At 43.7% G+C, this 22,355-nt stretch overlaps 1 protein-coding gene across 2 annotated transcripts in view; it reads right to left on the bottom strand.

The window, feature by feature from the left end:
* TTK (TTK protein kinase) overlaps window positions 1-22,355 on the bottom strand; it is an 86,614-nt gene that overhangs the window by 23,893 nt on the left and 40,366 nt on the right. The window contains exons 13-14 of one of the 2 annotated variants that reach the window (XM_073336522.1): window positions 20,329-20,455; window positions 18,038-18,130 (exon numbers count right to left, since the gene is read on the bottom strand). In XM_073336522.1, coding sequence (XP_073192623.1) covers window positions 18,038-18,130; window positions 20,329-20,455 — 220 coding nt within the window. The remainder of the gene's footprint in view (window positions 1-18,037; window positions 18,131-20,328; window positions 20,456-22,355) is intronic. The other variant, XM_078852124.1, reaches the window with a different exon arrangement.

The raw sequence follows: 22,355 nt of genomic DNA, 5'->3' as shown, positions 1-22,355 counted from the left end.
GAACCCACTTAAAAACTGCAAGTTAGGGTGTGGACTTAGTTGGGGTTGGTCCTGCTTTGAGCACGGGGTGGGACTAGATGATCTTCTGAGGTCCCTTCCAACCCTAATCTTCTATGATTCTATAACAACCTACCAAGAGCTGGAGTAGGATCACTGAAGAGACATCAGATAGTCAACAGACGCTCTCAGTAAATAAATTCAAATGACCATTGGACAGAGAACTGTAACAAAGTTACTGCCTAATTATTTTGTATGAAGTTTAAACACCTTCCAGAGAGAACAGCAGTTTCTGACTTCCTGCTGCGTTTCCCATTTCATGTCTACCATAACCACCTCTGTTGCATTCTCCCCATATATTCCTCCAAACTTATCCAAGTTTCCAGGTCCCATTCCCTGGAATAAAACTGTAGCCTATGCAAGTTCAAAACCAAATTTCCATCTCCACCAACACTTCAAGTCCCAGTTTTTCCTGTGTGGCCCCTTGTCAACTGCCAACATCAACACTGCTGCCTCCTCTGCAGTTTGGCTCCTGTCTCTTGAGAGTGAACCTATGGATGTCCAAAACACAAAACTAAAACTGCCTGCCAATTAAAAAAGTATAGAAAAAATTCTGTTAAAAAAAAAAAAAAAGGTTGGCAGGAAGGGCTATAAACATAAATCAAATCCAAAACTGTTTTGAAATCACAATTGTTAAGATTATGTGTAATCTGGATATACTGTATAAGATTTTTTTGTGCAGAAATTGTTTCTTCACTGGCATCCAAATACATCAGCGAGGTTTTTTGTTGGTTTGTTTTTAAGATTACATCCCTGCATTTCTCCTTTAGCACTTTTATAGGGAAGAAACCGACTGAGAACACCTGGGTGTGGTAATTACAACATGAGTGTGCATGCATGTTCAAATTCCAAGATTAAATGCAAATGCTGGGGTGGGAGGGATGCCAGCTTCTCAGGTCCACCAGACAACTGATTTGTTTAAATTCATGCAGAGGTTTCAGCTTAAAAAAAGTTGATTCACATATCCTGTTGAGGAGTAACTGTTTGCAAATGATGAAACATTATGAAGAGGGCTGAATAAGATTTAGTTTAAGTACCTTCCCAGGTATGATTGGAAAGCCAGTTTTGAAATATTTACATATCTATTCAGCATAAGACACTGCATGATCTGGTGGATTGAGCTCAGGGCACTTTGACCTGCCTGCAGTTGAAACAGTCTATTGGATTTATAAAATAGTTTAGTTCTATTCAGATAGAAGGATAATACCCTCCTGACATCTAGTGTATGGAGAACAAGCTCCAGGTTGGAAGTATGCGATTTTGGAAAGAAAACTTACAGGTATATGATCTGATTCAGTTGAAATTCGGAAGTCGCTTTAGGAAGAAACACGGGAGATGGTTGTAAAAAGACACCTCATTCTTGTAGAGCATTGCGAAGGGGGGGGGAGGGGGATCTGCCATTAAGGCGCCACTAGAAAGGCTGTTTTCCTAGATAAATTCAAGAAGGAGCAGGTGGCCATTGATTCAATGGGGGGGGGGGTGCGCGGGGGGAGAAGAGGGTTGTGAGGCTTTTGAGACCCAAGTTCAGATCCCAGATAAGAGCAGAAACTTATCTCTGGGAAGAGATTCCCCGGGTCTTTCGTGAACCTTGTGGTTATGGGGTGAGAAAATAAAGAAAACCCTTTGATAGTAGTATGAAAGGCTGTTAGGGCTGCCAGATAAACCTTGATGGAATTAAGGGACTGTCCTGATTTCTTAAGCTATAGCAGGTACTCCAGGACAAGCGGAAGCAGGGCAGATTTGGTATCAGCACTGTACAGTTCAAACCGGTGGCCAAATCTTGTTCACTTTTTGAAGGTAAATAGTTCTGGTGGAAAATTTTCAACTAGTTAATAGAACGTGTTGTAATTCAGCAGAGCAAGATGACTCTAGCTCCACAAACCATTGAGGTACCAGATCTTATAGGTGAAGATTGCCAAAGTTGGGATGTGTCAGACTACAGGTGTCCTGGGACAGGAGCTGAGGAAGATTGGGAGATCTGTCGGAGGGAAAAAGAGCTAGATGCAACAGATAAGGGAATCATACTTCCCTAAACCATGTTGGGGTAATTAGAATGATTCTGGAGTTGTCCTATTTAATCTTGTTTATCTTCGTCCAAGGCTGGAGGAAGGCATCCCCCAGGGAATTGCAAGCTAAACCCCCTCTCCCCCCTTGAGTAAAATGACATTTTTTGTTTCTAGGTCTACTTCTGGAAACCCTGAACTCCAAAAGATTCCAACCAGAACCTGGGGATTGAAATCCCACTCAGTCTTCGAAGAAGTACATGCTGAGCTTGTTGGTTGTGACATTCTGTATGCCAGGTAGATACACTGAGATCCTTATGTGATACTTTATAAACCAATTCCACAATTTTATTGCCTCAGCCCCGAGGAAACGGGATCTTGCCCTTCCTTGGCAACTGATATAAAACATGAAAGCCATGCTGTCTGTCATGACTTTGATGGATCTGAGTCTGATGAAAAGAAGGAAATGAAGACAGGCATTTCTGACTGCTCTGAGCTCTAGAAAGCTGATATGGAGGGTGGTGTCTTGGGGTGAGCACCTGCTCTGTGCTGTCAGAGTACTGAGATGTACCCCCGATCCTAACAGAAAGGCATCCGCGGTCATGGTTACTGTCAGTACTGGTTGGAAGAAGGGGACCCTTGCCCCTACATTATGCTCAATCTTCCACCAGTCTTGGGAATGTTTTACCTGCTAGGGAACAGACACTTTCTTGTCTAGAGTGTGTCCGTTTGGCGAATAAACTGTTCTGAGCCACCCCTGGAAATAGGGGAGGTGTAACCCGGCATGCTCTATTACAACAGTGCAAGCTGCTATGTGATCCAGAAGCTGAAGTAGTTTTTTATTGAGGTCTGGGAGCTGTCCTGAATCGCTTTTGACAAAAGTCTCGATAATGTCCAGAACCTGTCCATTGGGAAAGATGCCCTGGATGTCAGGGAATCCAAGAAGGCCTCAATGAATTGTACGTTCTGAACAGGAGTTAGTATGGATTTTTTTATGTTCAGCTGAAGGCCCAGTTTCAAAACAGAGGAATCATTGATCTTGTGGCGGATAACACCTCTTGGTAGGATTGACCCGAGTAGCCAACCGTCAAGGTAGGGGAATAGCCTGACAACACAAACTATTCCACAATAGCCTGACAACACAGGTAAGCAGCCACTACTGACAGGACCTTCTAGAACAGTGTTTCTCAATGACCGATCTGGGACAGGCACCAATTCATGGCAGCCTCCTTGCCAGTTCCTGAGATTTTCCCAACATAGAATATTAATATTTAAAATGCAAAGGGTTTTTTGTGCTTGCATTTCACATCACTACATTCAATTATTTCTGAACATTAACAAATAAACAAACAAACCAACTGCATTGACATTGATTGCCATCATGCTGATATGCAAAGCACATTTGCATACATTTGTTGGAAGGAAGTAGTTAGCAGTTGTGAAAGTAGAATGAATTATATTGAAATTATAATTCATTAAAGAAATGCTACTTGAAGGGTTTGTTGAAATATAGTTGTCAGGAAGAGAAACATTAAGGAGCGTGAGACAATGGGTCCTCAAATTAATTAACTTAGAGTTCCTACTGAGCTAGGAGATTGGTAAATGTTAGTATGCAAATAAGATATATATGTATATTTGTCAGTTTCTGCTTTCTTTTGTCTCTTATTTATACAGCTAAGCCAAAGCCAATTTAACATAAGTTATCTTGGGCCTCAGAGAGGGGCTCACATCTGGGTGCATTAGCAAGGCGCTTTGCTAATAAACAGAGTGGTCTGACAAATTATGTGAGTCCTGAATCTGACTTTGACACAGTGAGTGAAAGTTAAGTTCTAGTAAAAAACTTTTACTTAGCTAAACCAGACAATATCACGGTCAAAGCAGTTATCTCTGGATTGATTTTTTGGGACTAACAAAAGTTCAGAAAAACAGAGATGTTGAGTAACTCCAAACATGATAAGGAAGAAGGGTGGAAGAGAAAAGGAAATGTTTGTCCTTCGATCAAAAATACGATTAGTCTTACATTAAGTATGGATTTGTTGCAAGTGAGGATTTAGAACGTCTGAAAACTCTGTGTTGTGTGTAGCACAACTCTAAGCAAATGCTCTGAAACCTTCAAAAATGATTCGACACATTGAAAAAGACAATTACAGGTTTCTTAACTGGTGTTCTTCAAGATGTGTTGTTCATTGTAGGTGTGTGTGGTCACCACATGCACCGGTGCCAGAAGTTTCTCTCTCAGCAGTATCTGTAGGGGACCGACTCTGGCGCCCTCTGCAGTGGTGCCCGTATGGTGGAACTGCTGGCTCCCCCCACCCTCAGTTTCTTCTTGCTGGAAACTCCGATAGTGGGGAAGGAAGGCAGGTCGGGCAGGTCATGGAATGGACATGAGAAACATATCCCGAAGAACACCGGTTACGAAACAGGTAACAGTCTTTTCTTCGAGTGCTTGCTCATGTCTCGTCCATTGTAGGTAACTCCCAAGCAGTGCCACCGGAGGCGAGTAGGAGTTCACAAACATGTCAATTGCAACACAGCTCTGCCGAATCCAGTGTCATCTCTGTCTTGCTAGGTAATGGCATAATGCGTCGTGAATGTGTGTACTGATGACCACGTAGCAGCCCTGCAGATGTCCTGGATAGGGACATGTGCTAGGAAGGCCGCCGAGGACACTTGTGTCCTGGTCAAGTGGGCCTTTATTATAGGTGGTGGTTCTGTCAGTGCCAACTCATAACAGATTTGGATGCACGATGTGATCCAGTTAGAGATCCTCTGCAAAGACACTGGTAGGTTCATCCTGTCCGCAGTCACAATAAAGAGTTGGGTCCACTTGCGGAAGGCCTTGGTAAGCTGGACATCCAAGGTGTGCAGCCGCCTCTCCTCTGCAGTTGAGTGCGGCTTTGGACAGAGAACCCAGAGAAAGATATTCTGGTTAACATGAAAGTGAGACACCACCTTAGGCCAAAACGCTGGGTGGGATTGCTGCTAGACCTTGTCATTGCAGAAAACTGTGTACGGGGGCTCCGAAGTGAGGGCTTTAATCTTGGAGACTTGCCTCACCAAGGTAATGGCTACAAGAAAAGCTACCTTCCATGACAGAGGAGATGAGGAGCAGGAGGCCAGTGGCTCAAAGGGGGGGCCCTGTGAGCCTCAAGAGGAAGAGGTTGAGGTCCCATTGTGGAATCAGGTCCCAAACAGGTGGGAAGAGCCGCTCTAGTCCTTTCAGGAACCGGATGGACATGTCATGTGAGAACACCAATTTGCCTTGGACCTGGGAATGGAAAACCGCTATGGCTGCCAAGTGCACCTTGATGGAGGCAAGTGCGAGGCCTTGCTACTTAAGATGGAGCTGGTAATTGAGGATGGACTGCATAGGTGACTGCACACGCTCCTCCGCCCAGCAGGAGAGCTGCCTCCACTTTGCCAGGTAAGTCGCTTTGGTGGAGGGCTTTCTGCTTTGCAAGAGGACCTGTCGTACTTGGCTGGAGCAGGCCCTTTCCTCCGGGTTCAGCCACTCAGCAACCAAGCCATGAGGTGGAAGGAGGGAAGGGCAGGTGCAGGAGCAGACCGTGGTCTTGCGAGAAGATCCAGATAGTGGCCATGGGGGAACTAAGGCCAGGTCCATGAGCGTGCCAAACCAGTGCTGGTGAGGCCACGTAGGGGCGATCACGATGACTCTTGCCTTCTCTCTTTTGACGTTTGCTAGGACCCTGCTGACCAGCGGAATCGGCGGGGAATGCGTACATTAGATCTCTTTCCCACGACAGATGGAAGGCATCAGAGACTGAGTTTCTCCACTTGGGGAGCTCCCCACCTTCAGAAGAGTACCTGGATAACCTCCGGGTGGAGTGACCCTCATGGGGAGAGAAGGACCTGCTGAGGCAATCTGCCAGGGCATTCCAGACACCGGGGAGCTGAGATGCCCCGGGGTGGATATCACTGATATGGGTTTTGCCCAGGCATCTCAGACAGCTACTATAAGGATCGCTGATGGGAATAGTTTTTTTACAGCGATCTCAGGATTTGAAGCCTGGGGATCGGGGCATGGCCCGTTCCTAGGCCAAGTCCCATCCGAGACTAACTAACTAACTACACTAAGGGATACGAATAACTTTTACTATTTACAGGGAAAACTTTGAATCAGACTGAGAAAGAAGAAGCTTGTCGAAGCAAGATGATGTTCCAGCACCGTCACTGGCGGTAATAAGAAAATGAGGGTAGGGGGAGCTGGCAACATCCCTTATACCATGCCATACAGGCACCACCCCAGAGGGCACCGAGCGGTCCCCAACGGATACCACTGAGGGAAAAACTTCCAGAACTGGTGCATGTGGTGAGCACACACACCTACAATGGAACGGACACGAGCAAGCACTCGAAAAAGAACCAAACAAACATTCACATTTAAAAGAAAAGCCAGTGGAATTCTTCCAATGGAAACAAGAAGTGAAGGGGCAAAAGAAAATATTGCACACTGCAGTAACGTTTAATGAAGATTTGTTAAAAACATCATATCTGATGTCCCTACACATAGCTAAATGCAAATCACCATTTACAGGTGGTGAAGAGCTAATCATGCATTCAGTAATAGATGCCTGTCACAAAGTCTTGGGTAATGCAGCTGCCAAAAAAACAAGCTGCATTCCACTGTCAAATGATAATGTCTCGCATCAAATCACTGATATTGCAGAAGATTTCAAAGCTCAGTTGATAGAAAGGGTGTGGGAGTCAAGCTGGTTTGCAATTCATTTGGAGGAGTCAGTGGACATTTCTAATGCAGCATTTCCTATTGTTTATGTGCGTTATGCCTATGAAGGCGTTTCATGCGAAGAACCCTGCTGTGAAGAACTGCCACAAAACACACAAGGTGCAGAAATGTTCTGGGTCCTAAACAACTATGTGACAGGACACGGGCTTGAGTGGGACCACTGCGTTGGAACTTGCACAGATGGAGCAGCCACAACGTTAGACAGACATTCAGGGGTAGTAGCAAGAGTGATGGAAGTTGCACCAGTTGCTCAAGCAACACACTGCTTTATTCATCAAGAGGTCTTGGCAGTCAAGAAATGATCTCCAGAACTTAATGATGTCCTTGGTATAGTTGTTAAAATTGTGAATTTTGTGAAAGCAAATGGACTAGTTCTCGCATCTTTGCTGCAACGTGTGAAGAAATGGGGTCCAAACACCATCGCTTACTATTACACGATGAAGTGCAGTGGTTATCCCATGGCAAAATATTAAACCGAGTGTGTGAACTTGAAGCCTTTCTGTCTCAAAAGAGTACCCTCTGACAGCATACTTTCAGGATTTACAATGGCTTGCCAAACTTGCATATTTGGCAGATATATTTGATCACTTTAATCAGTTCAATCTCTCTATGCATGGAAGTATATTGAGTGTCTTTGTATTGGCTATCAAGATCACAGCCTTTAAAAAATAAAGCTCAAGTCTGGAAAGAGAGAGTCAGGCACGACTGTTATGACATGTTCCACATCTTTACTGTCATCATTAGCCAGAAATGCAAGAAATGGGATCTGCTTCTCCTATGTGAAATAATTGTATCCCTTCTAAAATCAGTTCTCCAAAAGTTCAAGGACTATTTCCTATCAGACTCTGATCCACGGAAAGGAAAGCAATGGGTTCATGAGCAATTCTCCTCTCTAGAAACTGAGACTTCTCTTTCACCATCATTGGAGGACAAGTTGTTGGAACTGTCAAGTGATGAGGGTCCGAAGTTACAGTTTCATGAAGTTACTCTACCTGTTTTCTGGATCACAGTCAGAAGTGAATAACCACAACACAGTGAACTCGCTGTCAAAACTTTGCTCGTGTTCCATTCCACATACCTCTGTGAAATTGGATTTTCAGCAATGACTGCAATGAAAACAAAAAACCGCAATCAGCTGAGCATTGGAAAGATGCTCCAAGTGTCCCTGTCAAATATTCATCCCCGGATTGAAAGACTTGTGTCTACAAGATAGGCACAAGAATCTCATTAGCAGTATGGTGAGTGAATCCATCTGATTATTATTATTATTATTGTTTTAAAACTGAATCAATTGAATTATCTATTTTAAAATGGAGGTATACAATTGCAGACAAAGTTATTGGTACCCTTCATTTGAAACAATGTTTAAAAATCAAATTAACATTTTCATATCACATAATTGATTGAACTGGACTTTATTTTAACAAAAACAGAACTGGAGTATTGGTCCTGTGTTGGTAAGAAAGAAAGAAAAATGCCTTACATGCAGATAATACAAAAAAAGAAGTATCTGGCAATATTGAAAAAAAGAGCAAGAAATACCAGTGAAACACCATTCATTTTTTTCCCCTCTCAAACAGTCCATGACAGTTTAGGATGACAGCAAGCCAGTCCCCGGTATCAAAAATGTTGAGAAACACTGTTCTACAGCATTCTTGGAGCTGAGTAGAGGCCAGGGGAGCACCAGATACTGAAAAAGATCCTGGCCTACCACAAATGAGAGGAATCTCTTGTGAGGTGGGTGTATCACTATATAGAAATACATATTCTAGAGGTTGAAGGCAGAAAACCAATCCCTTGAATCTAGAGATGCAATTATAGCTTCCAGGGTCACCATCCTGAATTTTGTGGATCTCACAAATTTGTTTAGGAGTCTCAGATCTAAGATTGATCTCCACTTGCTGCTCTTCTTTGGTATGAGGAAACAGTTCAAATAGAAATCCTTTTCCCTGCGTTGAGAGGGTGCTGGTTCTATTGCTCCTAACCAGAGTGTTTATTTTCTGCCTTACTAAGGACTTGTGAGAGGAGTCCCTGAAGAGGGGCAGGAAAGGAGAACAAGGAGGAGAGAGGAAGGGAAAGTCAGTGGTGTAGCCTGATATTGCTTCCAGCACCCATTTGTTCAAGATGATATATTCCCATGCACGCTGTAAATGGGAGAGTCAGTTTCCAAATGGGTGAAGGTGGGCAAAACAATGAAGCTGGAAGGTTAATGAGAGGGGAATTCGAACCCTCAACTGTCCCATCAAAAGTGTCATTTCGATGACGAAATCTGTTGTGAAGCCACATCAGATGGGTTTCTAAGGTCTCTTTCTCTTGAACCTGTGCCTCCTTCCTGGGAAATTCCGTGGGTCTCTGAAATCCAGAGAATTGCATAGGGTAGGATCTTTCAGCTGTTTGCAATCTGCTGACCTTCCATTTGTTTGCAAGAGTGTAGGTGCCTAATGAGCGAAAAGTGGTCCCGGAATCTTTAAGAGTATGTAATGATTTGTCAAGGTTCTCTGCAAAAAACTTCAGTTCATCAAATGGGAAATCCTCTACCATATTCTGGACTTTGTGGAAGCCAGACAATTGTAGCCAGGAAGTCCTATGCACCATCACCACTGTAGAAATGAAACAGGCTGCAGTGTCTGCAGCATTGAGAGCTGCCTGCAACAATCTTCTTGCCACTAACTGTCCCTCAGCAACAGTGACCTGGAATTGTTCCCTTTTATCTGGAGAAAGGTGTTCAATGAAAGACCCACACTTTGTGTAGTTGGTGAAGTTGTACTTAGCTATCAGCACTTGATAATTCACAATCTCTGTTGGAGGGGGTGGATTTTTAACAGAGTTGTTTGCCTTCCTTGTTCACTGTGTCAATAACCAGAGAATTGGGAAGTGGGCGAGAGAAGAAGAATTCAGAGTCATAATGGGGACATAATATTTATGGGCAGCCCTTTACAAGTGGGTGTCATTGTAGCCAAGGTTTGCTAAATGGTTCCAGCAGAGACTCACTAATAGGGAGGGCAATTCTAGAGGGTATCACAAAGTGCAGAATGTCCAACAGCTTGTGTTGGGATTCTCTGACCTCCTCAGGGGGTATCTGCAGAGAGTCTGCCACCTGCTTAATGAGGTCCTGGAACTGCTGAAAATCATCAACCATTGATGGTGGAGGAAGAGGCATCAGAGTCTCATTCGGCAAAGAAAAAGATTGTGGTTTGAGGCGTGGCTTCTGTGTCTACCCTGGTCTCCTGTTCCTCGGGAGGAGGAGCTTGGAACGCTATATTATCCTGATGGGATAGGGTTGGGGCCCTAGAAAATGGTGGATAAGCTGGCCAGGGATCCCAATATGGCCAGAGGTCCACATGGGGGAGGGAGTGGCATCCAGGGTTGCTCCCATCAGAAGTCATGAGGCCCCAGAACAACATCTCTACCCTTTCATGGGAGAGGGTTAGCATAAGGGTGCATCCGAGAATCCTGCAATGAAATGGAAGAAGTGGAGGGAAGTTCATAGTCACCATTCTCTTCTTCTAATGGAGGAGCTCCCACAGAAAAGGGAGGCGACGGTACTGGGGATGTAAAAGGAACTGGAGACCAAAGATTCTTAGTACTGAAAGGTGCGTGGTAACTGCCAGCAACAGAGACTTTGGTTCAGCAGTCACTGTTAAGTCTTTTTGGTACCTAAAATCCTGGGGTACTGAATTGTGCTGCAGCACTGATAGATGTTGCAGTACCAAGTGGGATAATGGCATTGAACAGCGTTGTGGTACCGGGTGTTTGTCCTTTTCTGACTGTACCAGAGGCTTATGGTACTTTGTAGATGGCACTGAAGAGGCTGGAGGCATACACAGTACCATGATGGAGACTAGAGTCAGGTGCAATGGTACTGATCTGTGCTTAGCGACACCCCAGCCAACAGCACCAGATTCTTCCCAGAGCCCTGTTTACCTTGAGTACTGCGGTGTTTTCTCGCCTCACCTGCATCAGAGGAGCATCTTAGTGCTATCGTACCAAGCCTTGAGGAAGGTATCTCCAAGGTTATAGATCTGTCCAGAGACAGAGGTCTTTTTGAGGGAGAATCCCTGGAAGGGGAACTAGAGAGCCTCATCTTAGAGGATCTGGAGGAGAACTCTGAGGATTTCTCCTTTCTAGGAGAATGTGGCACTGGCTGGCAGTGGCAACCCAGTTCAGTGCCACTACCCCACTTGGTACCGCATCATATATTGGTGCTGCAGCATCACTTGGTACCACAACACCTATTGGTACCACAGGACTTCACATACGTGATAAATGGGGGGGGGGTGGGGCGTGGAAACCCCTGTTTATGAACACCCAGTCAGCCAGTTAGCTGTAAAATCCCTCGGTGTCTGTTCTCTGCTTGTTTTATCTGTAAAGGGTTAACAAGCCCACAGGTAAAAGAAATGGAATGGGCACCTGACCAAAAGAGCCAATGGGAAGGCCAGAACTTTTAAATTTGGGAAAGAAACTTTCCCTTTGTCTGTTGTTCTCTGGGCTGCAGGGACACAGAGCAGTAATGTTGTAACCTGCTTTAAGCCAGGTATGATTATAGATTATCAATTCATACCTTGAACCTACTTATCTGGAGCCTCAGATATGTAAGTAAAATTAGGGAATGTCTAAAAAGATGTGATTAGGGTTATTTCTTTTATTTTTTATTTTGGCTTGTGGATCTCCCCTGTGCTAACCCCAGATGCTTTTGTTTGCTTGTAATCTTTAAGCTGAACCCCCAAGAAAGCTATTTTGGATGCTTGGTTTTTGGAATTGCTCTTTTAAAATCTATCAAAAGTCTAAGTTCCAGATGTATTTTTTCCCTTTTTGTTTTTAATAAAATTTACCTTTTTAAGAACAGAATTGGATTTTTGGTGTCCTAAGAGATTTGTGCATGTTGTTTGATTAGCTGATAGCCATAGCTAATTTCCTTTGTTTTCTTTCTCAGCTCTTCCCTGGAGGAGGGAGGTGAAAGGGCTTGAGGGTACGGAGGAATCTCCAAGTACTCCTTCCTGGGTTCAAAGGGGTTTTTTTTTTGCATTTGGGTGTTGGCAGCATTTACCAAGCAAAGGTCAGAGAAAAGCTGTAACCTTGGGAGATTAATTCAAGCCTGGAGTGGCACATATTAATTTTTAGAATCCTTGCAGGCCCCTACCTTCTGCACTCGGAGTGACGATTCAGCCTTGACAACATATCAGAGAGACTTAACAGTTACTGTTGATCCAAAGTCCCCATTGCTGGCAGGTGGAAGGGATGCTAGAAACTCCCAGAGACAGATGTCTTAAAAAGGTAAAAATTGTTATCACTCGTATGTCTAAGGAGCCTTTGAAAATTTAACTCCTAAAAACTAGATAAACAGCCTCTCGGGCATTTATACATGATAAAGCTGGGGAGGGGGGGGGGGGGGGAGAAGGAATCCTATTTTTAATTTTTGTTGACTCTAGCCTAAAATTTTCAGAGGCACTTAAGAGATTTAGGTGCCCAACTCCCACTGACTTTAGTCATTATTTGTTCAGAGCTTTGTCACATTCACTAAGCAGTAAAAAAGGATGCACCTCTTCTATTTTTATTGGTTTCTCTTCCTTCCCCATCCTCCTCTCTCCATTTCCTTTCCCCTTCCCTGTCTCAGAAAATCTCCTGTCTTCTTTTCTCCGCATTTCTTTCCCTCTAGCACAGGGGTTCTCAAACTGGGGGTCAGACCCCTCAGGGGGTCGCGAGGTTATTACATGGGAGGTCATGAGCTGTCAGCCTCCACCCCAAACCCTGCTTTGCCTCCAGCATTTATAAGAGGAAGTTACTCACCTTGGGCAGTAACGATAGTTCTTCGATGTGTGTGTCCCTATGGAGCTCCACTGTACGTGTATGTGTGCCCCTGCGCCTCTAATCAGCGATTTTTGGTAGCACTGTCCCATTGAGCCCACGCATGTACCCTTCCTCCCTCGTGGTCTGTCTCAAGGCTATTTAGCACTGCATGGATGAACCTCCCTCACTTCCTTCTCTACTGCAGAGCCCTATAGAGAACTCCGAAGTAGAGTGGAGGAGGGCGGGTTGTGGAGCACCCATAGGGACACACATCTTGAAGAATCATCGTTATTGCACAAGGTGAGCAACTTCCTCTTCTTCTTCTTCTTCTTCGAGTAGTGTCCCTATGGGTGCTCCACTGTAGGTGACTTCCGAACAGTACCCACCACTGGAGGCTGGGACTTCGGAATGGAGTCTTTTACGACAGAGAGTACTGTGGAGTCGAAAGACGGTGTCAGCGGCCAAATCTTCAGTGATCACATAATGTTCTGCGAAAGTATGGGCAGAGGCTCAAGTCATTGCTCTATAGATTGCTGAGATGGGGTATTCCTACGGAATGTAATTGAGGTAGAAACTGACCTTGTGGAGTGCGTATGGACTCTGGACAGAAGCAAGTTGCACCCTTGATAAGTGATTAATGCAGCTAGAGACCCATCTGGATAGTCTTTGAGACGATATCACAGAGCTTTTGGATCTTTCAGTGGACGAAAGGAAGAGTTCAGGGGATTTCCTGAAGTCCTTAGTCCTGTCCAAGTAGAATGCTAATGTCCTTCTAATATCTAGCATATGCACAATTATCTCCCAGTTGTCAAAATGTGGTTTTGGGAAAAAACAGGGAGATGAATCTGTTGATTCATATGGAAAGTGCAGAGAAAGTAGGGCTATGGCGTTAGAGTTACTTACTTTGTCTTAAAAAAAAAGGCTGAATGATGAATGTGCCACCAGGGCCACTATTTCTCCTATGTGCCTAGCTGAGGTGATGGCAATTAAAAATGCTGTCTTCATTGACAGGTGAAAGAGAGAACAAGTTGCCCTGGACTCAGAGGAATGTCTAGTCAAAGCCCTGAGAACTAGGTTAAAGTCCCAGGCGGGAGCGGGTGGTATCACATGCAGGAAGAGATTCCCAATGCCCTTAAAGAACCTACGCATTAATGGGTGAGCAAAGCTGATTTTGCTGTGAGATGAACCTTAAGGGAGCTGAGCGAGAGTTGAAAATGTAGTGCAAAATCAGAGGTAGGAAAGATGAGGTTGGGTCTGTGTGTTTGGAATGACACAAACTTGGAGTCGTTTCCATTTTGTAGATAAGTATGCCGAGCGGTCAACTTTTGGTTGTGTTGCAACACATCTTTCAGCTTGTCAGATGATTCTGCCTCTAAGCCTTGGAACTAAGAAGGAGACAAGCCTGGAGGTGGAGGACCTGCAAGCTGGGGTGAAGGGTTTAGCCCATTGTTTTGAGAGAGCGAGTGAGGGATGGGCTGAAGAGAAACAGGAGGGCATACTGCCATCTGTGTCAGGAAAGGGAGCCAGACTTGTCATGGTCAAGAGAGGCGATCAGAATAATTCTCGCTTTGTCTCATTGAATTTTCAACAGAATCTTGGATAGAGTAGGAAACTGGGAAAAGACATACAAGTGGGTCCCTGTCCCATGGGAAGATGAGGGCAACTGCCAGTGAATGTTTCCCCAGGCCAGCCCTGGAGCAGTAACAAGGACCTTTCTTGTTCCGTTAAGTAATGAAGAGATCCATAGTCAGGGTTCCCCAGAGGGCAGATATATCTTTAAGCACCCTCTGAATTCAGTACACACTCATTGTCGTGAGAAAAATTGCAACTGAGACTGTCGGCTGTGACGTTCTGTATCCCTGCTAGATAGATAGGTGAGATGAGCTCATTGTGATGGGTGCATCAATTCCAAAGCTTGAGTCTTGTAGAGGGAAGGAGATCTAGCAGCTCCTTGGTGGTTTATACAAAACATACAGGTCACATTAAGTCCATCATGACCTTTGTGTGTTCTTTTTGATGAAAAGCAGAAAGTGTGCACAGGCACTCCTGACAGCCCTTAGCCCCAAAAGAGTGATATGGAAGGTCATTTCTGTGGAAGGCCATTTGTCTTGAACTTTGTGGTTGTGTAGGTGATCTCCCTCGCGTATTAGGGAGACCTGTGTCCCAGGGTGGTGAATGTGGATAGCAAGAGGAATGCTCTCGCTTGTACTGCATCAAGGTTGGTGCTGATAAAGTCTAGTCACTGAACCGGGGTTAGTATGCTGCTACAATGAAGAGAACCTTGGAGAATACCCTGTGTGGAGCGGTCTGTACTGAAAATGATCCTGCCCCAAAGGTAAGCAGTAGGAAATCTCCTGTACGATGGTTGTATTGAGATACGGAAGTAGGCACCCTGTAGGTTCAGGGCTAGAAATCAATCTCCTTACTTTACAGCTGGTCCTAACTGCTCTGAAGTAGGGCAAGGTGACTTCCGAGTGGCGTGACAGGTATATAGATGGCAGCTGATGCTGTAAGGTATCATTGTTCAGGCCCTCGACTAGCTCATCAAAAGTGCTTTTAAAAGAGGCAGTTTGAGAGGTCACGGACTGGAGTGCAGACTGTTCCCAGTTTTGAGCCCTGGTCCTCTTACACTGGCTCATAACAGCACTGAGATGGTGGGTATTGAGAAGATTGTGACCTGTGGTGTGGTTGAGAGGTATATCTTCTCTTCTGTCCCACAGTGTAGATTCTTAAGGAGTGTAACGTGGTCCAAGAATCCTTCAGTATGTGGAGAAAAAATCCATCTTCTCTGCAAAGAGTTTGGTCCTTCAAACTGGAAGTCTGTAGCTCTTTGGGCAATCTAGAGAGGTGTAGCCCTCCCCCCAAAACAAAAACAAAACAAAACCCCACAAAAAAGCACAACACAACCCGCCTTAGTACCACTGTCATGGAGACTGGGTGGGCATCTGTAACAGCTACATCCAGTGCTGTCTCTAGGACCAGTCTGGCTATTAAGTGACCGTCTCTAAGAATGGTCTGAATTTGTTCTTTTTGGGTTTCCAGTAATGTTCCAGAAACAAACTGGGTTTCCCATAATTAATAAAATTGTCTTTGGCCATGACAGTTTGGTAATTTAGGACTCTAAACAGTAATGTTGTCGATGAATACGCCATCTTGCCAAGCCTGATCGTATGGAGTTGACTTGGCATCATGTTGCTTGCTTCGTGCATTAACCACATCCGCTATGATAGAGTTGGGTTGCGGATGTTGAAAACAAAGTCTGCCTCTTTGGGTAGAGATGTAGGGGTTTTTTATTATTATTATTATTCTTTTTTGTTTTTCTACACTCTGATACTGGATGGTGCAATGGAGGCTGGTGTCTGCGAGATGACTTTGGTAGGACAAAAATTGCCTCGTTAATTGGGAGGACAATTCTAGATGAAAAGGTGGAGGAAATTCTGCACACCCAACTTGTGATGTGTATCTGCCACCTCCTGTAGGTTCATTCGGTACCCCAGAGGCGTGTCCATGGTATGTTGTCAGTACCGATAGTTGGGAAGAGCACTCCCTAAATGAGAGTTTTGTTGTGCCCAGTACAGAAAGTTTATTGGTGCCATTATTTTAGAGATGGTACGGTAACTGTCCCTCTCTGGGTACTGAGGCCACAGGTCTCCTGAGTACCAGAGCACAGTGTGTTACCATGGGCTCACGTGGTACCACAGAGGAGTGTCTGTAGTATGTTGTCAGTATCGATGGTTGGGAAGGTGCAGAACACTTCCTATATGGGAGTTTTGTTGCACCTGGTACCAAATGGTTTCTCTGTGCCGCTCTTTTAGAGATGGTATGGTAATTGGGGCGGTACTGTTGCCTGAGAGCATGACTGTGGAAGCCCCTGGCGTTTCTGGAACCCTGCTCTGGGGACGTGCTGCAGACCAGAGCTCACAGCAGGAGACCCCTTCTCGGGTGCCTGCTTCAGAGCTGCTGGTGTCCTCCTGCTGAGGTCGCAGCTCTGGGGAACCCCTCTGGCTGGCCAGTTGCTCAGAGGAGCTCTTTTTATGAGCCTTTCCAGGGGGAGTCTACTGGTGGCTTTTTTTTTCCTCCCCCCCTCCCCACTTCTCCTCTTCACCACTCGACCCCTTTTGAAGTGAAGGTTCTGTGGATGATCAGCACCCACGGGGGTCCCCTGCAGACTGAAGTGTTTTCTCCATATGGAGAAGTTTTAACTTCAGCTCCCAGCTCCTGTGAGGCTGCCATTCTAGCTGTGGCAGGTAAAGCACTTCTGTGAGGCTCTCCCAGGGACAGTGAGAGTGTCTGGCCATTACAGGAACTGACTCCTGGCAGGAGAGGCACCACTTGGAGCAGAAAGACCCAGGCATGCCCCTGGGCAGGGGTTGTCATCCTCTAGCAGGGAGGAATGCAGAAGAACAGTGTCTTTACTTTACTTTTTTTTTTTCCCCCAAACTGAAAATAAAAAATTATGAGTCTACTAGATTGGTGGGGGGAAGAATGCCCCCAGAAAGGGCAGGAAACTGAAGATCTTTCCTTTTTCTCTCTCTCTCTCTCTCTTTTTTAATACCCCAAAAAATAAAATAAAAAAGAAACACTAGCCTAATTACTTTTAAGGAGAACAAAGGTAACAAAACAAACACTATTTATGCTAATGACACAGATAAGGAAGAAACAACTGCTCATTCCGGTAGAGAAGGAAGTGAGGGGGATTTGCCCACGCTGTGCTAAATAGCCTCAAGGCAGACCAGGAGGGAGGGAACATGCCTGGGCTCAATGGGACACTGCTACCAAAAATCTCCGATTAGAGGCATAGGGGCATACATACACCTACAGTGGAGCACCCATAGGGACACTACTCAAAGAAGAATGGTGTTAAATGTATTAAAAAGTGCTTTTAATTTATAAGGGGGTCGCACGCAGAGGCTTGCTATGTGAAAGGGGTCACCAGTACAAAAGTTTGAGAATCACTGCTCTAGCATCTCCCAGGTCTCAACCCAAGGTGCTTCACTCCCACCTACTGCTCCTATTCCATCCACTAAAGTGACCAGTGATTAAAGTCACTAATGTTCACATTAACAGGTCATCACTGGGCTTGAAAATTGATATGGCAATTAGATAATAGGAGCCATGGGTGTTCACACCAGTCATTGTTTCAGGCTGTCTGCAGACTCAGGCAGACATTATTATAGTGGTTAAATTCTGGTCACATTTGGAATGTTCCCCGCAGCCAGGAGGGCTAGAAACTAAGCTTTCACTTAGTAAAAAGTAAGATTCTGAAGAATCCGAAAATATTATGCAGGTCACCTAATACATCATCCAGGTTGTCTCTGGCAAATGACCTATCTGTTTGACACCCATGATCTAAATATTTGAACAGAAGTAGTCACATTACAAATAATGGGCTCCATTAGTCTTAAAGGTTAAAAAAATCTCCTACCTTACTCGAGCCACCGCTACCTATTTGTTTTAATATGGTGTACACTCTTCCTTTAATGGCCAGGCATTCATTTGAAGGTATAGAAGCTGAAACCTGCATACAGAAAAATTTAAATGAAAATGGCTATTTGTGCAGGTGCTGTGAAACTTGCTAGAAGCTTGCTCATTAGTACTGTAAATATTCCAACTGCACTGCAAACATTCCAGGCCCTGAACAGGAGTGCTGTGGGGGGAAAAAAAGCCAAGCTAATTTAATTAATCAGTGTATATGCATCAAGGGACAAAAGTAAGATTTCATGGGCAATCTTACTTCTGGCATTTCATAAGATGCTACTTGATGAGACAGCTTTAAGAACAGTTTTAATTAATTTTTAATAGCTACAATCTTATGTTACATACACACTTTCTTGACCAGATCAGAGTTGTGTCATTGAGCCACTCTGAAATTTGCCTTTGGATTACAAAAATATGCACTAGTTTAAAAAAAAAAAAAAAAGTTGTATTTAATTTAAAGTGGAAGCAGTATGGCATTTGTTTTATGAAAACACATATGGGCGTCAGTTTGAATTTCAGCCAATGGTAGATTTCAGATCTAGATATTGAGAAGCCCTCTTGACTAAAGTAAGGTTGTGTGATTTTAGCAATTATCAGAATTGGCAGACTTCTACTGTTAGACATGATCAAGATTTTCGGACAGCAACATAGACTTATGAGATAACACTTACTCCCCCAATGGAAATTTTGAAATCTTGATGAAGATTATCACAGTATTGCTAAGTAACAATACAATTACAAAAATCTTTGTGGCTTTCCCTATCAAAGCACTTAATTCAGGGCTTGAAAAATCCATCCAACACTTAATAACTTGAGCACTAAAAGGACTTGAGGACAGAAATATATCTATATGTAATGATACTTCCCATGTATCCAAAGCCAACCCTTGCATTTAAAAGAATAGAACAATATTGTACAACGTTCAGTTCATATTTTGTCAATTCACTTTTGTTCAGTAAGTTTAAAAAAGCTTACTATGTTCATTATTTCTGTATACTTTCTTTCCTTTTTTGCCTTTATGCACCATGATCTATTATATTAAAGTAAAAGTGTCATGTTTTCCTGCACTGTTTCTGGAGTCCTAACGTTTCCTTTTTTCCTCCTTCCACTCCATTATACTCCTCCTTTCTCTCTGCATATTGTGCACTTCATATCCATCTCTCATGTTCTCTCTCCCCCTCTCCCCTACTTCTCTTTTCTGACTTATCCCATCAATTTCCCCCCTCCCCCTTGCACAGGGTTTGAAAAAAGAGGAAAAAATTCTTAGGCACCTAATAGCCAGAGGATTAAAGTTAAGAAGATGGGCCCCACTGCCCAGCAGTAATGCCCTAGTGTGAAGTCCAGCCTACTCCCCAGCCCCATAAGTAGTGGGATTCCTACCAGGATACGGTCCCTGGGCTCTTAGTTATTCCATTTTTCAGATAGTCACCTACTAACATGTTTCTGAAACTGACCCCTCAAATCACACTGGCTACTAGCAGGGAGGAGGACCATAATCTCTATATTTGCCTTTTCCCTCTGCCTCCCTAAGCCTGCTGGATGCTGTGAAGGTGGAGGTTTCTGCCATTCTACCCTTCTGCTAGCCTCTTTGTGGATTTTTCTCAGCAGCAAATAGCTCCAGTACCTCCCAAACCTGAGCAGAGTGAAACACACCTTATTCTTGCCAGTTTTGTCTCTGTCCAAAAGGGTCTAAAACAACAGCAGGAAAAATCAATAATAGATAATTCTACTTTAATTCAGTTGCATGTTGCAGCAGAGATATACAGGAGCGAGCTGTTGGAAACCCGTGAAGACATCACCGCATTTGTATTAATTTACATTTGGAAGACTACTTTCACAACTGTAAAGGATTAAAAAGTCCTCCACTCCACCTTTAAAACGAAGCTTAGATTTCACAGATATTGACTGAATTCTCCAAAGAAATCATCTTTTTTTATATGGTTTAAGGCATTTTTTGAGCCTTGACCTAATGTAGTTAATATATATGTATCAGCAAAATGGCACAGAGGTAGAAACAGTTATTCTTTTCTAATTAGAGCATTATGAACTCTACCTCATTCCTGCTCCAGGTAGGTGATCTACCATAGCCTTAGACACTAATGTAAAGTGAACTAAATCTACACAAAAAACCACATCCACTTCTCCCTTATTGAATCAAGATAAATATGGGGCTGAAAAATCTTGGAAACAGATAAAATATTTTTCAAATACAAGGAGATACAATTCAGGTTACATTACCTGTAAGTCAATTTGGCTTTGAAATGGAGTTGCTGGTGTATGTGGCTGGAAATATGGAAACTGATTATATGGAGTGGATACTTGACACACTGGTGGGAAGTCATTCTTTACAACTGGAGTTCTGAAACTGTGGGAAATATTTTTCATAATCAAATAGAGGTTTGTACCTAATCAGAATTACTGCAAAAATATAATAATAAATAATAATATTACCACCACCTAGCTATTTATAATATTTTACATAAGTAGACTCGAAGTACTTCAGAATGGGAGGTAAGTATCATTCACATTTTACAGATGGGGAAATTGAGGTACAGGTCAAGTGACTTGCCCACAATAACCCAGCAGCAGAACTGGGAATAAGAACCCAGGTCTCCTAATTCCCAGTCCAATGCACTATCCACTAGGTCACAATGCCTAGTTTGAAAGTAGGTCTATTACAAGTTGAAATCTGTAGTACTTCCTAAAATCAGGACAGTTTATCCAGTCTGTCACTGAATGCCTATGTCACTACTATATTCATGCTCCTATTCATTAGTAAAATTTACTATACATAGGCTCTCAAACTTGAGATGAAAAAGTACCTCTCAAATGTGAAGTACCTTTAAGTAAACACAAATAATATTTAATCTTCAGAAATATTTCATAAATGTTAACTAATTGATCAAAACACCTCCCTGAGGTATTATCCTCCTGCCCAAAAAAACTGGGGAATGAACATACAAAATAGTTAGAAAACCTAATCATGTTCAGAGGCAGTCTTTGTGTCAGAGCTATATCTGGAATTCTTTAGTTTCAAGCTCGCAATCTTTTACTCAAATTTACACATTTTAGGATTAAGAGACTGGTCAAGATGTAAAACATAAAAATGTGAAAAAATGAGTGCCTAAAGTTGGTCACCAAGGTCCATATTATGGTACCCAAGTATAGACTTAGCAGGTTTTTAGAAGTCTTGGTCACTCTGTGTATGTCGATGTATCCAGATAAAAAACACATTAGAACAACATTAAGATTGCAGAATGAAACACTCAAAAGTTAGGAAATGCCAGAATTAAGGCTGACTGTATAGTCTTTAGTTTGGCTATCTTAGCATCATAGAATATTAAGGTTGGAAGAGACCTTAGGAGGTCATCTAGTCCAATCCCCTGTTCAAAGCAGGACCAACACCAACTAATTCATCCCAGCCAGGGCTTTGTCTAACTGGGTCTTAAAAACCTCTAAGGATGGAGATTCCACCACCTCCCTAAGTAACCCATTCCAGTGCTTCACCACCCTCCTAGTTAAATAGTGTTTCCTAATATCCAACCTAGACCTCCCCCATTGCAACTTGAGACCATTGCTTATTGTTCTGTCATCTGCCACCACTGAGAACAGCCGAGCTCCATCCTCTTTGGAACTCCTCTTCAGGTAGTTGAAGACTGTTATAAAATCTCCCCTCGCTCTTCTCTTCTGCAGACCAAATAACCCCAGTTCCCTCAGCCTCTCCTTGTAAGTCATGTGCCTGAGCCCCCTAATCGTTTTCATTGCCCTCCGCTGGACTCTCTCCAATTTGTCCACATCTCTTCTGTGTTGGGGGGACCAAAACTGGACACAATACTCCAGGTGTGGCCTCACCAGTGCCGAAGAGAGGGGAGTAATCACTTCCCTCAGTCTTCTGGCAATGCTCATACTAGTACAGCCCAATATGCCATTGGCCTTCTTGGCAACAAGGGCACACTGCTGACTCATATCCAGCTTCTTGTCCACTAGATAATCCCCAGGTCCTTTTCTGCAGAACTGCTGATAAGCAAGTCAGTCCCCAACCTGTAGCAGTGCATGGGATTCTTCCTTCCTAAGTGCAGGACTCTGCACTTGTCCTTGTTGAACCTCATCAGATTTCTTTTGACACAATCTTCTAATTTGTCTAGGTCACTCTGGACCCTACCCCTACCCTCCAGCGTATCTACCTCTCCGCGCAGTTTAGTGTCACCTGCGAACTTGCTGAGGGTGCAATTCATCCCATCATCCAGATCATTAATAAAGATGAA

Source organism: Lepidochelys kempii, chromosome 3, assembly GCF_965140285.1.
Source record: "Lepidochelys kempii isolate rLepKem1 chromosome 3, rLepKem1.hap1, whole genome shotgun sequence".
NCBI classification, from domain to species: Eukaryota; Metazoa; Chordata; order Testudines; family Cheloniidae; genus Lepidochelys; species Lepidochelys kempii.
The sequence above is the reverse complement of the archived record's forward strand: the minus strand, read 5'-3'. Positions and strand labels throughout refer to the sequence as shown.